The sequence below is a fragment of the Helianthus annuus genome, chromosome 8 (assembly GCF_002127325.2).
Source record: "Helianthus annuus cultivar XRQ/B chromosome 8, HanXRQr2.0-SUNRISE, whole genome shotgun sequence".
NCBI lineage: Eukaryota > Viridiplantae > Streptophyta > Magnoliopsida > Asterales > Asteraceae > Helianthus > Helianthus annuus.
Genome location: NC_035440.2, coordinates 110,300,365 through 110,317,928, shown reverse-complemented (window position 1 = coordinate 110,317,928; position 17,564 = coordinate 110,300,365). Strand labels below are relative to the sequence as shown.

Here is a 17,564-nt window from a genome sequence, read left to right as displayed (position 1 = left end):
AGCATATTCCTTATGTTACAACTTCTATCATGATGACTTCTACATTACAAATGCATGTTAAACTTTTGATTAGCACGAAAACACTTCAGTAAATCACGAGCTCTTGAGTAATGCCTCCAAGGTCCTCCGCGAACAGAGCGCGAGGCCGGGCAGTTACACTCGCACAAGAGCCACACTTACATTTATTCGCGCTAACTTAACCAAAGTTTCTAACAACAGTGCAATAATTGTAACGGGACAAAAAGAAAGCAAACTTAAGCATCACATTAAATAAGCGCAACCGCGCAATAGTTACATAGAAACAAACCATCATCGGTTCAATACAAAATAAGCGCGACCGCGCAACGGATCATATTTAACATCTAAAAACAAACTACAAGGCACAAAAGCCTGTCAAACCTATTCACTCATGACCATCACCATCATCGTCATCGTCATGCTCGTCGTCGTCACCATCATCATCATGTTTGCCACCATCACCATCACCATCATTGCCCGCCGGTTCCTCCTCATCAGATAATTCAACAGTTTCTGGCGGGTCGAGAATGGTTTTTAAACGTTGACACCAGTCGTCATGCTCTAAAGCCTTTGCGACCAAGTCCATCACAGGCAGTGATAGATGATCATATGCATTTTCAGCGTGAGCCAACTCGGCATCAGCTTCATTGGTCACTGAGCAATGACTAGTGTCAAACTCTTGCCCAAACACTTCTTCGACATGCTGCGCACACTCCAGAAAACCTCCACGGTGACCAACCGCGCGGGAAGCATCTATAAGAGCAGCAACAACTCCATCTAGTTCTCCAGCATTTAGGATGGAGTTGGCCATCTACACCAAAAGAAACAAATGAGAAATCGGGTTTAGCAAATAAAACCTAAGTTAAGAAGAGAACAATACCAGAACTAATCCCCTGCCACGCATCCATTCAGCTTCGGAGACTAGCGTGTCAACAATGCCCTGGACCTCAGCATAGTTATTTTGCGCCACATTAAGGGCAGATGAACTTATGCCGCGCGCCTCCTCGGCCTTTTGTCTGTTTCCTCAGCAGAAGCAGCTTTTCCCTTCTCCGCTTCAAGGTCGATCTCCAAGGACTCACTTTTGTCAACCTGCTCTCGTAGGCGACGTTTCAACTCTGCAATCTCGACGTCCTTGGTCTTCAAGTCCTTCTCTTTACCGGATAACTGTGCCTTCACCTCAGCCAGTTCAACCTACAAAGGATAAAGGGCTTAGATAATTCTGTAAACAAAAAGCACAATGAGAGAAAGGGTAAACGCTTTCCGACCTCAGCATTCTCCTTAGTAGCCTGCGCATCTTCGACCTTCCCGGTCAGCTCCGCAACCTTACCCTCAAACTCAGTGATCTTCGTGCGCGCCGCATACATGCGCTGATTATCCTTCTCGCATATCTTCTTCCATTCAGCCTTCTCTTTCGCCAGCAGTTCCTCAGCAGCACGAAGTTTGCCCCAAAGGCCTTCACGACCCCACTCTTCTGATTTCCTATCAGATTCAAACTTGGCCTTCTCTTCAACGAAGGCAGCCTTAGCTTTCTCATAATCTTTAACCTGGTTCACTAGGCACTCACGATACCTCTCCCATTCAGCCCGCTCCTTGACCATCGTGCGCCATTCTCGCATGATCTGGTGATTGGCGGCGCGAGTGTTGGCCTTCCCAACAACATAAGCCTGGTACAGCCCATCATGGGTTCGCGCCCTTTGGCGGTTAACTTCACTAGGAGGGAAGGAATTTAAGAACCAATCACGACATGCTGCAAACTCATTAAACGTATCCTTCTGCTTTAGACCCTAAGGAGCTTGATGTGGAGCGTTGCTGCTCAACGCCTCGGTATAGGTCTTGTAATAAAGATCACCCACAGTATCTTTAGGACCGATGGGATATTGCGACATCAAGCACCACCAGAACTCGCGCCACCAGCAGCAGCAGTTTTCTCCTTGTGAACAGTGTAACCTGACCCCCCAGTAGTAGAAGTTACTTGAGAAGTCTGAACGGGGGCATCAGCTTGCATAGTTTTAGTTGGTTTCTCAACCTCAGGCTCCTTTCTCTTCTCATGATGGGGCTGGTCAAACCCCGTGATACGAACAACCTCCGGACCCTGCGCCTTGTGGCTAGCAGTTGTAGCAGCGGTCCCGGTATCCTTTGGATCAGCTCCGACAGGTTTTTCAACAGTTTTTCCTTGGTTTTCTCCTTCTCTCCCTCCTTCTCAACAGCCTTGTCAACAGGTTCTTCAGCAGCTTTCTTTTCCTTCTCAGACTCTACCCCAGCAGTCTTGAAGGGTTTGATGGTAACCTTGGGCCTCTTCTGCGCCGGTTCCTTAGGATCTATAATAAGAACACCCTTCTTTTCAGGGGTCTTCTTTTTGGTCTCTGCAAAAACGGAGTGTTAAATAGACAGAACGACAAAGAAAGCAGGGTAGCAAAGAAACTAACTAGGAGAAAATCTATACAGAGAGTGCAAGTTGCTCTGCTTCCCGATCAAGGGAACCCCTCCAACCTTCGAGGCAATAGACACACCAGCTGTGGTCTCAGTTCTACTTCTTTTCCTGCTTACCAACTTGGCAGCAGGTTCCTCTTCCTCTTTTTCCTCCTCTTCATCATGCGCGATAGAAGACGGAGTAGCTCCAGCATCTGGGTTGCGAGAACCCGCTGATGTGCATAAAATGCAACTTATAAATTACATCAATTGTGGCATAAAACTAACCCTTTTTTAGTACTAATGTTGGAAAAAGTGTGCTTTTGTCTTCCTTTTGTATTTTCAGGATTAAATGAGCTTAAATGAACAAAAGAAGCAAAAATACAGCTAAATCTAACATAAATACAAGAAAAGGAACAAACGTGGCATGCCCGACCCCCCGGACAACATCTTCCCAAAGCAAAACAAGAAGTCAGAAGACTGAACACGCCCCGTGCTCAGTGAGCACGGGGGCGTGCCCAAGTGTTAGCAGAAAAGACAAAGTGATAGAAGCTTCTACTGCCCACCACGGGGCCGTGCTCAGCGGACACGGGGGCGTGGTCAACTTTTGCTGACGCATTTAATGAAATTGCGAATTGCAATTAATGAAGAGAGAGAGAGTCGGATGGACACGAGGCCGTGCCCAGTGGACACGGGGCCGTGCCCAGTGGACACGGGGCCGTGCCCAGTGGACACGGGGCCGTGCCCAGGCTTCTGTCAGCCTATAAATAGGAATTCTTGGAGCTCTTGCAACTCATCCCTTGGTACACCACCTCTCTCACACTTCACCCACCACCCACCATCATCCACCACCATCATCCACCACCATCATCCATTGTCCATCATAGAGTGTGTGAGTCGTCTTGGGATCCAAGATTGATCGTAAGAGTTCTTGACAATCAAAGGCCATGTTTGCCTAAGTCTCTTACATCACTTGATGAAGACAAGTGTTTAGTGTAATACTTTTTATTTTTAATCTTTTGCACTTTTTAATTGGTTTTGTATTAATGACTTTAATTACTAGTTTCTTATATTGAAGGTGATTCTTCCTTATCGTTTGTCCGTGGTGGCTTGGCATTATTTTACTGTCTATATAAAATAAAAGATTTTCACCATTCATATCTCCACGTTCTATATGGAGGTATGTTGGCTACCTGGTCAGGGGTTAAGGGAACAGTTTGGTAAGAGTCTTGCCATTGTTCAGTGTATAGATCCTGCAAAGGACCTGGGTCAAATTTAGTAGGATCTCCTTCAATACCCAACGGTATTGGATGGCGGGGGTCCAAACTCTTTGACCCCCTCATAAGTTAAACTACTATTAAAACTTTAATCCGGCTACTTAGGACTGTATCCTTGCTGACTCAGACTACTTAGCCGAGGGTAACGTCACCTTCAAAAGAGGGGCCTACCACATTATGCATTAATAACTTAATTATCTTTCAATAATCCGACCCTTTAGGATTGTATCCTTGCTGACTCAAACTACTGGGTTGAGGGTAACGTCACCTTCAAAAGAGGGGCCTACTACAATAACTAAGATAATCTCTTAAACAAGTGCAAAAGTGCGAAAATAATCAAAGGTTACACTACACACGAGTCGGATCCAAGTGATTCATCTTGTCTATCTGTTTTACTTTTATTTTCTTTTTCAGCATTTTAGTTAGTTTTATTTTTCTAGTTTAAAAACCTTTTTTCTAACATTTTGATTTGATTAGACGTTGAGGATAAACCGGTACTAAAAGCTCTTGTGTCCTTGGACGACCTTGGTATCTTACCAACACTATACTACGTCCACGATGGGTGCACTTGCCCATATGTGTGTTCAGTGTTAGTGAATATCGTGTTTATAAATTTAAAACTTGGCTAAGAAGTGTAAAAAGGGCTTAAACTATACACCTAAAATATATCGCACTTCACACGCATCACCACGCTCCCTGAGCTTCTTGAGCCAGCAGCTCCGGTCTTCTTCTCGCCTATACGCGATAAACCTTCAAATGAGTTACTGATAATAACGTAATCTTCCAAGTTACTTTGATGAAGGCGGAGAGTACCTTTGTCAGCAACACCAGCGGTTGCGCGGCTACTCCCGCCCTTCTTGCTGGTCACCTCGGCGTCCAAGGTGATAACCTTCTTCCGTTTGGCAGGTTTCTTCTTCTTCTCTTCTGGGTCAATCCCCAAGTCGCGCAGCACACCTACAAAGATGTTAGACCAGGAACTTAGCTCTCCGTTGGAAGACCCCACAGACTCCTCACTGGAAAGATAAACAATCTCTTTCCCAGCAGAAGTCAAAGCGCGCAAGGGACGAGGGTTTGGTATATGCGCACCTTCAGTAGCGGAAGGTGGGTCGGCGAAAGCCCCAGGAACTGGATACATGAAACGCGGCTTGATCCTATCATACCAATACTGCTCCCCTGACCTCAACGGGCGCACGCCCATAGATCCACCAAAAGTGGGGAAGGCATCTTGGTAAAGTTGTGCCTCTACATTCAAAATTCAACAGTTAAATGCAGCAAAAGTAAGAAGAAAATTAAGGAAGCAACTAACCTCTATCCTCAAACTTCAAAACCGGCACCTCTTCGCTATCATGCGGCCACTGGTCACTCATCTACGCCGCGACAAGAACATTCTCACCAAACACTCAGTTTGGAGTGGCGGTAAGCTTCACATACCAATCCTCTTTCTTAGGTATCACCAACTCTTCCTTCTCAATCACGTCTGGCGCACGGAAGGTCATAGCAATCGGGATAACTTCCTCTCGAATGAAGAAAATTTTTTGTTTCCAGTTGTGAAGCTTTTGGGTGGGTTCAAGAGTATCTTCTTGGCAGACCCTCGGTTGCCAAAAGAATAGAAGCCTATGTTCCGAATCAGCTGGTAGAACGCCCTAAACCTTTCAACCGTCGGCTCAACATCATGAGATCGACACAGGAATTCGAAGTGTCGCACTCTAACCATCCCAGGTGGACTCATCTGAGAAATATGGAACCCATAATACTGAAGTATATGGGCCATAAACTCTGTCGCCGGCAACCGAAAATTACCTTGAAGGAAAAAGTCCTTGAATAGTGTGATATATCCCGGCGGTGCATCAGCAGCGGTCTGGTTTTGACCAGGATATCCGGCATCCCATTCCGGTGGGAACCGGAATCCTCGTGTTGTTCAAACAAACCCAGATCCCACTTCAGAACACGAAGAGGACCTTCTTCACCGGGACTTTCTTCCAGATGATGTTCTTCAGCCATGAATATTCAGAGAAGAATTCAGAAATATTGATAAAACTTGAAGATCTGCTACTGCAGGATTGAAGATTTGAAGATATGAAGAGGATACTTGGAGAGAAAAAGTTGGCAACAGTAGAAGAAGTAAGGTTCTCCTTACCCTTCATCGGCTATATATACTCATCGCATTTAATGCGATGGGTAAACGTGCCGGATTCACCGCACGCATATCCAATCAGAGGACGCCACGTAAGGCGGGATTCTGGGGTGACGGCTACCACGCGCGCGTGGGCCTCACTCGCCTAACGGAAAGCCGAACCATTAGAGACAACTAAATGACAGCCGTGTCAGCAGTCAACTCAAACGTCGCCATCAACGACATTTGCACCAACCCATCAGAATTCAAATTTCGAGGGTTTTCCCGCCTAAAGTTACTACAAACTTCATGCAGAAGCCATTAAGGCCGCGCGACATTAACAATTACTCAATAAACCTATGCGCGCACCTAAAGGCAGTGAATCACCATGAGCCAAATCCGGTAGTCGCGTCGTAGTAACTGACAAACAATTACATGCGCGCCGTCTACCAATATCAAGCAAGCATTTTCAATCATTAGCACTTCTTTTTTCTAAGTCCAGAGCTCCAACCACTTACTTCGCGCATGGTGCAGCACTGGACTGGGGGGACTTGAAGGGGTATGGTCCCAAAAAGCCGCGCAGACCTTCATTCGGGTTGCGCGCAGGGCCATACTCCTTAATCAGTAATAAGGTCAATCTTAACCCCGCGCGGGTTGCTTCAACAAGGATTGATATCGCGCAAGACCTAAACAAGAAAGAGCATCAAATTCGACACTTAGCTTTCTGAATAAGAGCACCCAGCACCTATAGCCCTGCGCAGGTCAGTTATGTGCCCAGCAAGGGTCGCGCAGGGCCACTTCAGAAGGTACGAAAGGTACAAGTGGTAGAAGAAAAGAGCCAATCCGCATCCTCCAGGCTCTGCTCAATCGTGCTCCACGATCGTCTGACGTGCAGGAGACAGAAAGTATTAAGGACGCTTACGTGGTACCAATCACAGGGCAGAGACACCTGCCCCACGATCTCCACTTACCTGCTGATGGTAGAGGAACAACAAGGCCGACAACGGTGACACGTGGCTCCATTCACGGTGCGCCAGCATCGCAGAACTTCTAGAAGCCACTAACGGTCGACACCAATGAGACAAGGAGCATATCCGCTATGTTGTCGCCTTTCGGCCCAAGGCCCATCAGCCCACATCCTCTTACACCTCTCCGGCTATAAATAGAGTCCTTAGTTAACAGGTTAAACATTCTATTCTCTCTACACTCACTCTTAATACATAATTATCTCCTCAAAACAGTTGCTTATTCTCACGCCGGAGTCTGGTTAAGAGGGAAACCCCCATATTCCCCTCTTAACGAGCTAATGGTATTCTGTTTTGCAGGATTAGCAGATCCTTAAGGAGCTCAGAAAGTCATAAGAAGATTAACCCTTATGGTAGAAACATAAACCAAACTAATCAACCCTAAAATTAGTTCCGTGTTTCTTCAGAGCGATAAGAGTTTTACATATCTATTGGAGTTATTGCACGACATGCTACCCACAGACAACGAGCTACCCATATCTGTGTACCAAGCTAAGAAATTGATGTGTCCAATGGAATTAGAGGTAGAAAGAATACATGCATGTCCCAATGATTGTATGTTGTATAGAAATCAGTACGAAAAAGCTCATACGTGTGTTACATGCGGTGAATCGAGGTACAAACGTAAAAATGAAACTAATGATTATGACGATGATGTGACAAAAACGGGCCTCCAACTAAATTATTATGGTATTTCCCTATTATACCGAGATTAAAGCGTTTATTTGCTAATCCTAAAGAGTCAAAGTTGTTGCGTTGGCATTCTGAAGAGCGTAAGGATGATGGAAAGTTGAGACATTTGGCGGATTCACCTCAGTGGAGAAACTTTGATTATGATTATCCCAATTTTAGAAATGAGGTTAGAAATATACGATTTTGTCTTATTTCAGATGGTATCAATCCTTTTGGAAACATGAGTAGTCGTCATAGTACTTGGCCGGTTCTTTTATGCATCTACAACTTGCCTCCATGGCTATGCATGAAAAGAAAATACATAATGATGTTATTGTTAATTAAGGGTCCAAAACAACCTGGTAATGACATTGATGTTTATTTGTCTCCTTTGATTGATGACCTTAAAACCCTATGGAGCTCAGGTGTAGACATGTACGATGCTTATGAAAAAACGAACTTTAAGTTACGCGCCATGATTTTTTGCACTATAAGTGATTTCCCAACATACGCCAATTTGTCGGGATATAGTACAAAAGGTAAACTAGCCTGTGCTGTGTGTGAAAATGAAACAAGCTCTATAAGATAAAAACATTGCAAAAAAAAAAAAACAGTGTATATGGGACATCGACGGTTTCTTCCACGAGATCACTATTATCGAAGACTCACAGAAGAGTTTGACGGAAATGAGGAGCTCGGAAGGGCTAGGAAAGGTTTTGATGCATTTTCACGAGTAGAAAATATGAATACCGTTCTAGGAAAAAGATCTCGTACCGAGACCAGAGACAATTGGAAAAAGAGGTCAATTTTTTGGGATTTCCCTTACTGGAAAAGTTTGGAAGTTCGACATTGCCTAGATGTTATGCATATTGAGAAAAATGTGTGTGATAGTTTGTTGGGCCTATTGTTAAACATTCCTGGAAAAACTAAAGATGGGATTAATGTTTGTAAAGACATGGAAGAAATGGGAATACGTAAAGACCTTGCCCCTGTTGAGAGAGCTAAGAGTATTTATCTCCCACCGACATGTCATACCATGTCAAGTGAAGGAAAATGAAGTTTTGTCAATGTTTGCACGATATTAAAGTTTCATCTAGTTATTCACCAAATATTAAAAGGCTGGTGTCGATGAAAGAACGTAAATTGCTCGGTATGAAGTCTCATGATTGCCATGTTTTGATGACACATATGATTCCTATTGCAATTCGCAGGTTGTTACCTAAGGAAGTCCGACATACAATCACAAAACTTTGTTTGTTTTTTTAACATGATTCATTCAAAGGTTATTGATCCTGAAGTATTGGATAGTTAGGAGAAGGATATTTATATTACCCTTTGTGAACTAGAGATGTACTTTCCACCGTGCTTTTTTGATATAATGGTTCATCTAGTATCTCATATCATAAAAGAGATAAAGTCTTGTGGTCCTGTATTCCTACGATACATGTATCCCTTTGAAAGATATATGGGTGTGTTAAAAGGTTACTTGAGAAACAATAATCGACCAGAAGGTAGCATTGTTCAAGGGTATACATCCGAAGAGGCGACTGAGTTCTGCACATGTATTGATATCACAACATTTATAAAATAATTGAGTTTTGTTAATCATAAATGACATTGTAATACTTGATTTATTTACAGGGTATTTGGAAGGCATTAAAAGTATTGGTGTTCCTAAATCACGTCATTCAAGTCGACTTGCAGGCATTGGGGGAGTTGGTAAGAGATTAATCACCCCACCATCTAATGAGATACAAATTGCTCATTTTACAGTTTTACAACACATGACATGTATTGCTCCGTATGTTAATGAACACAAGAATATACTATGTCGACACACTTGCGCAAGTCAGATATAATTGGTATACCAAGCAACATAACGAGGGGTTTTGTGATTGGTTGAAGAAAAAGGTGGAGGAAACTTATGGTGAACCAAGTGTTGATAAAACTGTGGAGAAATTGGGGATGGGGCCAGATTTTAGAGTAATATCTTACCAAGGGTATGATATTAACGGTTATACATTTACACTAAAAAACAAGATGATAAAAGTGCAACGCAAAATAGCGGAGTCACACAAATAGCCTCAAGTACAAAGGGCTACAAAATGATAATCTCCAAAGAATCATATTACGGTGTCATACAAGAAATTTGAGAGTTATCATATTCTTCGTTCACAATACCATTGTTTAGATGTAAGTGGGTCAATAATCGCACAGGTGTTAAAGTTGACGAACATGGTTTTACACTTGTCGACCTTACAACAGATGGGTATTTTTCGTCAAAGACCCATGCAATCCAAGATACCATATAGTATTGCAAGGTAAGCGATGTATTCTTAGTGTTGATGATGTTGACGACGAGGAATAATACAATCAGTTTGACGAATTACCACCATTTTCTGTCGGTATTAAACAGGGTAACGACTATATCACCGTTGGCACCTCATACTTACGACGATATGACCACGACGACGGGATATCTATAGAAAAACCAACCAAAACCAAGAAGTAAAGGTTTGATATATATATATATATATATATACACACACACACACACATATTCTATCTATATAAATAATTAAACTAAACTAAAGTTATAAATAAAATTTTATTTTTTGCAGGACAAACAATGATAAATACTTACGATCTGAGCACAAAGAAGAGATGTTTGTAGATAAACCAGTTACATTGAATGTAACAGTTGTGCCAAAATCTCAATTTTAAAAAGTGACTGGCGCAAACCATGATGTAAATTGATATATATATATATATATATATATATATATCTAATAATTTAAATATATATATATATTTGTTATTTTTTGTTTATTAAATTGGCAAAAGCTTTGGAATTCTTTGTTGTCATGTTTAATTAATTGATTGTTCTTGCTAATATTTGATTGTTAATTTTAATATGTAGCAAATTTGGGATATTCCTAACGACCTCGGAAAAAAACTTTAGAAAAGGGGAAGAAGATCATGAGGCAATTTCGTTACGAACTTAGAAAAAAAAATATTTATAAAGAAGAATCTTCCAATAAAGATAAAAATAAAAACCCCACTAAAGAGAAAGGCGAAACTCCCTTTAAAGATTACGATTATCTAGACGGGGAACCATGGAAGTCTTTTGTTGCAAGTGTTGATACCGAAGAGTAGAAGGTAATTTGTGATTTATTTATTTATTTGTTGTTATTATTATTATTATAACACTTATTATAATATTTTTTGAGGAAAATAAGTGAAAAAGCAAAGAAGAGCATAAAAGAAAACATTTGCCCCGCGTGTGTAGGGAGATGTGGTTTTGTTAGACTAGAGCCCCACATTGAAAGTAGATGGAATCAACTTGTTTCAAGCTATCCACATTTAGATGCTATTGAACATTCTAGCTCTATAAGGAATACCGTAAGTAAAGCACGTCTTAATCCGGTCACAAAGCTATATGAACTTAGAGAAAACCTTATATCAAATGGTGATTTGACAAGATTACTTGAATTATTGGTAAGTATTTATATAATTATTGTATAAATTTATAGCGATCAAAATTTTAACCGTCATATTTTTTGAACAGGATAAAAAAAGAAAAACAAAAACAACCGAAGGATGATGGCTCTTATTCCACAAAGGAAAACAAGAGCTAGGTTGTAGAGACAATGCCTGGGGAGATCCTTGGTAGTCCTGGCATAGTCCTTGCGGCTCGTAGTTCGTCAGAAATCTTGGTAATATAATATCAAAGTTTGTTTATTTATTTATTTTAGATATATATACTAAAAGATACCTTTTACAGTCTATTAAAAAATGTGAACTTCTGCATCTTGACAACTAAGGTGCTTTTAAAGTTGTAGCAATTGGCCGTGTTCATCCTACTGATGATAGGTTTGTACATGGATGCCCAATAATAGATGGTTTTGTCAAAGTTCAAATAGATAAAGTTGTAGAAGGTTGTGGATCAACTCGTCTTTTGCCAGAGTCATGTATTTTGGTGAAATAGAACTTTTGAAAGATGCAAAAGGAAGTTTTATTCAATGGCTCGTTAATTAATAAAGGTATATGTTATATGAATAATATTTGTATATTGATTTCATTATTGGTATACTAATATTTTTTACAACGTATAGATTTTGAACAAAGACTTTCCTCAAACTGTAGAACCGTGTCACCATTTTATAAGTACACCTTATAGGCCACAGGTTGTGTTTAATATATATTATTATTTTTTCATTACTTGATATTAAAAAACAATTTGCTTTGCCATTGTAGTTTGAGGCAACGCCTGCTAACCAACAACAAGCGATTCCAAATGAAAGAAACGAGTATCAAATATACTCGTATGCACTACAAGATGATGCGACTTTTAATCAATTGGTAATCACATTATTTATATCTATATATATGTATGTGTGTTTGTGTTTCCATTTATATTTGTTACTAATAACATTGTTATTGATTGATGTATTTCATTGATAAACAGTTTTATGAGAATATAACGGCCGAGCATGTTTCTTTTTGTAAACCTACTAAGCCTGTTCATGCTTATCAACATACCAAGCCCGTTATTGCTAATCAACCTGTTCATGCTAATCAATCTACCGAGCCCATTCGTGATTGTCAGCATACTAAACCTATTGTTGCTTCTAAACCTTCAACAGAAAAAACAAAAGTATCAAAAGAAAAAACAAAAGTATTAGAACTTTTAGAAATGGCGAGATCCAGGCCTCAAAACATATATGGATTAGCACAAAAAGTGGCACTTCAATCTGAAAAAGCCTTGTTTACGGTTTTTACTTCGCCAATTGGGATGTATGAGGAACGTGTTGAAGAGACGGTTATACAGTTATGTGTCAACGGTTGGGCAGATGTTTGCTTTGTGCATTAGTTCACAATGTATGTTCCGCTAATTTTTATTTAAATATTTATGGTAGTATTTTTACAATATAATCGAGGGTTACTAATCTTATCACATTTCTTTCTACTTTTATGTGAGGTATTTATATGTAGCTGGGAAACGGGAGGGTTTAAATCATACTGCATATTTTCATAGCCGTTATATTAAAGGTGAACTTGTCTCAGATGATGGTGACTTTGTGATTGACCACATCAAAAAGGTCATCTCTTTTTATAAGGACAAACAATGGTTTATTGCACCATACATAGCCCAGTATTCAATTTGTTTCATATCAAGATCATTTATATTAATGCTTCAACCTTCTTTTAGTTATGTTAGAATACTGTTTTTATTTTTATTTGTTAAGTGTTTCTTAAATCAGATCATTTTACGCAGGGAAACACTGGGTATTAATTATACTCCAACATCATCCGGTTTATAAAACTTGGAAGGGTTACATATTTGATTCACGTAAAGGTAAAGATGATGATGATTATTATTCATGTTACGAGATTACAACATTATTCAAACAGGCCATAGAACAAAATATGACGTGGGCTAAGGTTAAAGTAAGTTCTGGTTCATTTTCTATAGTTTGTTTATTTTTAGATTTTAGTTAACTAATTGTAAGTTCAATTAACTATTTAGTGTCGTCTACCACCTAATGGATGGGAGTGCGGTTATTATGTTATGTTGGTTATGTATGATTTTCTGATTTGTAATAGAGAACATATGGTAAGTATATTTTGTACATTCCTATTTATATATGTTTAACAACAATGTGTATTAAACTATAACCTAACTTTTATCTATCTTTATGTTTTAGTTGGTAAATAAAACTAGAATGGTTCGTCAAGGTGAAATTGATGAATTTGTAGAGCGTACTTTAAAGGTGTTTATATCATCTTTTGGTGAGGTTGAGGATAAGAAGGATCAATGAAGGTAAGTGTATTAGTATGCGAATCTATTCATAGTATTTGTTTTTCAGTTTTTCTACATTTTTATAAATATATGTTTAGGACACTTGAGTGAGCCTCCTAACATAGTCTTTTGATTCATTATATTGAGAATTAATGCAAAGATGGTTAAGTCACTTTGACCCGTTCGTTTATTTGATGCCAAGGGCCTAGGCACACATATATTACTAGGGTTTCTTAGGAGCAACACATGGCTTTGTATTAATGTTGACTGTAGTTGGCATGACTTATGCATTAAAATTTTCTAGATATTGGGATCATGCTTTATTTTAATCCTAAATGTTAGCTGATAGACATTTTATTTGTTTTGATCAGTGGCAAAGGAAATCTAGTTAGCTGGTGTTACTTAGAGCTTGTGGTGGATGAAGGAAGGTACACAAAGTCAAAGGTTTTTGGAGTGTTTTTTTCATGGGTTTAAAACTGAATGATTCAATTTTTTTTATGTTTTTTCTTTGTTAAATTGAATGCTTTAGACTAATGGGTCAAGCTGGATTCTTTAGCTATTTATAAAACGGTTCATTGTTTGGTATATCCTTTTCATATATGTGTTTGTAAATCTCATGAATCAACATGAATTATATATGGGCCTGGGTGAAATATATGGATGCACCACCTAACCAACCGGCTATTAGCCCCACTACAAACCGTCTTATTAGCCTTTAATATAATGCTTTATAAATATGACGGTCAATACACCAGAAACCGTCTTATTAACACACCACAACCCGTCTTATTAGACTTTAATATGACGCTTTATATATATTAAATATGACGGTTAACAAACACAAACGTCATATTAGGCTTTAATATGGAACCTTAAAACACATCAAATATGACGGTCTATTGAAACGTCGTAAAAAGGTTTTAATACTAAATATGACGGTAATGATAAAAAATGACGGTGTCTTTTAAGACGATTAATATACCGTCATATTTGATTGAAAAACTATCATATTAGATTTATCTTTTTGTAGTAGTGTAATTTATTTATTATTTGTTAAACTTAAACCATCTACAACATATATAAAGTAATTTCGTTGTTAATGGCTAATTGTCACACCCTGACTTTTGTGGAAGCGTGATTATTGGTGTGACTTCTTAATACCATTGCATATGATCATAACAACACTATATAATTAAAACTAGTAGATGTACATCCATTAATTTAAGTTTAAAAGTAGTGCAACATAATTGTCTGAAATGACGAGACCAAATTCAAGTTGCCAACCATAACATGTTTTAAGGAGTTCAAAAAGACTCAACAAAAGATTTTAAAATAACCCCGAGTTTAGGACCACGTATCTCGTCCAGGATTAAGATACGCCTCCTAAGCCCTAATGACTTGGATGACATCTTTATTCACAACGCAACTTAAAAACTCCAACGCCCGCCAGATCCATTTACTAATTTCCTGAAATACATGTAGTTTGAAAAATCAACAAAAGTTGAGCGAGTTCATGTGTAAGTGAGTATGTATAAACCTTTGTAAAAATGTCTGCATGTATGAAAATCCCTGGTATGTAGCAATTAAGGAAAAAGAGACCACCATTGGGTTGCAAAGCCAATGATAAGTGTGAAGTGATGCAGGAAGACTCAAACCTAGCGGATTTGTGCGTCGGGCACTTAGTCATCTCATGGTCCACTCAGCGGACTCAGGAGTGGGGCTCGCTACACCCAAATAGATCTATCACTAATGTCCCTCGGTCCTACAACGAGGATTAATGGCCTTAAGTGTCATGCCCACGACTCACATGTTCGCGTAATAAAAACCCCCCTTAAGCTAACCATACCATGTAAATAAATGTCTGTAAATGCCTGTAAATGTCTGGAAATGTCTGTAAATGTCTGTAACATGTATTTCACCCCCGAGGTGTAAAACTGAAAATAGTTAAGAGAAAAGGGGGACATGAACTCACAGTATTGCGTCTTCTGTGCTTGTAACTCAAGTCTCCTCAGCAAACACGACTCCCTACAATGTACTATGGTCTATTAGACGAACGGGTCGTGCCTTGCCTCAGTATTTATGTCTTTGAGTTACGTTTCTTATATTATTTCGAGTGATAATTATTTGTCAAATTAATTTGTATTTCAACTTAATCATATGTCGTGTTGGAATATTTGTTCGTTCCATATTCTAGTATTAATACTTCTAAAGTATCTTATATGCGCGTTTCCTTCCCAAGGATGGGATGCCGGAAATATATATATTTAACCATATTCATGTATGAAACCAACCTCCAATACTTTGTATTTTGTGATAAATATTATGACGAGTTTTATTTTTTTGAAAACAAAATCTAAAGTATACTAGTAAACACCCGTCTCAAAAATATTTATTAAGTGTTAGGATTTTCAGAAAAATTTCGTCATAGTCTCCTTTGTAAATGGAGGTGTCCATGCTTAATTAGCATATCATTTTCTTTTACATATATCCAATAGTTCATTTTCAATAACCAACCCGACATATCGACATACAAAACATTACATACTTCATTTCAGCTTTATTACTCGAAACCGGACTGTTTTCAAGGATTTTTATAAAATAGTTATCCTTTTCCAAAAATTACCAAATTTTTACAGAATGTCACATACGCTCCAAAATTTATTGTGTAAAAATATCAAAGTCCAGTTAGTTACCCATATTTTATAAAAAAATCATTTTCTCGACTGCAATCAGATTTGTTACTTTCTGATTGCAGTTTACGGAAATATTCACTAAAAATTAACCGTAAGTCCGTTTGACGAAATTCCAGTTGGAGAGTCGTCCTGACAATGGTGTCCATCTACTATAAAAATTCCATGAGTCGGTTTCACTCAGGTTTCAGGTTATGACTTCGAAAACAACACACTTTTTCTGCAGTAAAAATGCAGCTTGAGCTGCTGTCCAAAAATAGTCTTTTAAAAATAGTAAACGGTCTCGAAAAATTATGATTCCAGTGCCATTTGTTTAGTTATTCCAAAGTACTCATTTTAGGCTTCAGAAAGTCCGTTTTTCGATTTAAGATGATCCCATTACAGCCTGTTGAAGTTGGCTGGAAATCCAACTCAGCAAGCTGTTTACATTGTAGAAGTGACTAAAAGTGCATAAACGAAGATCCTAACCATGGTTTATTGATGAACAAATGTTAAAACTTCAACCATGCTTTAACCAACCCTAAACCATTCAGATTTCAACCTCACACAACCTTTTTATATATGGTTTTTAGGCAGAAAATTAAGTTCACATTTTAGTGTTTAAGCTTTTGTGTGTGATGAACATTCAACAAATCGTAACAAGAATCAAGGTGGAACAAGAGTATGAAGGGACTTACTACTAGCACAAGGCTAGGGTTGTAATCTTAGGACAAGATGATGGTGAAATTTTGGTGACAAAGCTTGAATCAAGCTTCCTTGGAAGCCCTTCAATCTTACACTTCTATGGAGGAACTTCACACTTGAAGGAGAGCTTGTTGGAGAAGAAAATGGAGGATGTGAAGAATGATGGTGATGATTTCGGTTATGGAGAGAGGGGGGGGGGGTATATGAGCCGAAATTATAGAGAGAGGAAGGAGGAGATTGGTTGTAGTTTTTGTAATGATGGAATTTCCTTGGAAACTTGCACTCTCCACCCTAAGATCATCATTGCCTATCTAATGGCCAATAAGAGTGAAGGTGGTAATATCAAATATCTAAACAAAATATTCTCACATCATTAGGGCAGATTTTCGGTTGGGGGGGGGGGGTAAAGCGTAATTTTTTGGTAATTAGTAGGTAATTATTATAAGGTTAAGGGTATTTACAAGTATAGTGGGTGTATGTCATGTTTACAGGGTGCATGGGGATTTTTGTGACCATAATTTATTTAAGATGATAAAATAATATTTCTAACAATATTTTCATGTCTCGGGTAATGTCTGGTTGTTCGGTTTCGTATCGTTTCGTTAAAGCGTTTAATTGTCCCGTATAGCGTCTTTTGTGCATCTTTTTGTAACGAAATTAATTCCAACACTTAGGAAAGTGTCCAGGACCATTTAGTCAATACTCTGTATAATATGAGTGTGTTAAAAGCTGAATTGTTACTAAAATGCAGAATTCTGTAATTAAATTGCGTTTTAGGCACATTCCGGCACTCAAACTATCACCTAGTGACATAGTCTTATGGTCCTCACTTCCTTACACTCCATACTGGTGTAGTGTTTTATCCCTGGCCCA

The 17,564-nt window shown here is 39.0% G+C and overlaps 1 protein-coding gene across 1 annotated transcript; it reads right to left on the bottom strand.

Moving 5' to 3' along the window:
- Window positions 1-403: 403 nt before the first annotated feature.
- Window positions 404-1,616, bottom strand: LOC110870512 (putative uncharacterized protein MYH16). The gene is made up of 3 exons (XM_022119689.1): window positions 1,284-1,616; window positions 1,012-1,209; window positions 404-829 (listed from the first exon to the last, which is right to left on the bottom strand). Exons 1-3 carry the CDS (start codon window positions 1,614-1,616, stop codon window positions 404-406), a joined length of 957 nt encoding a protein of 318 aa, XP_021975381.1.
- Window positions 1,617-17,564: the final 15,948 nt, after the last annotated feature.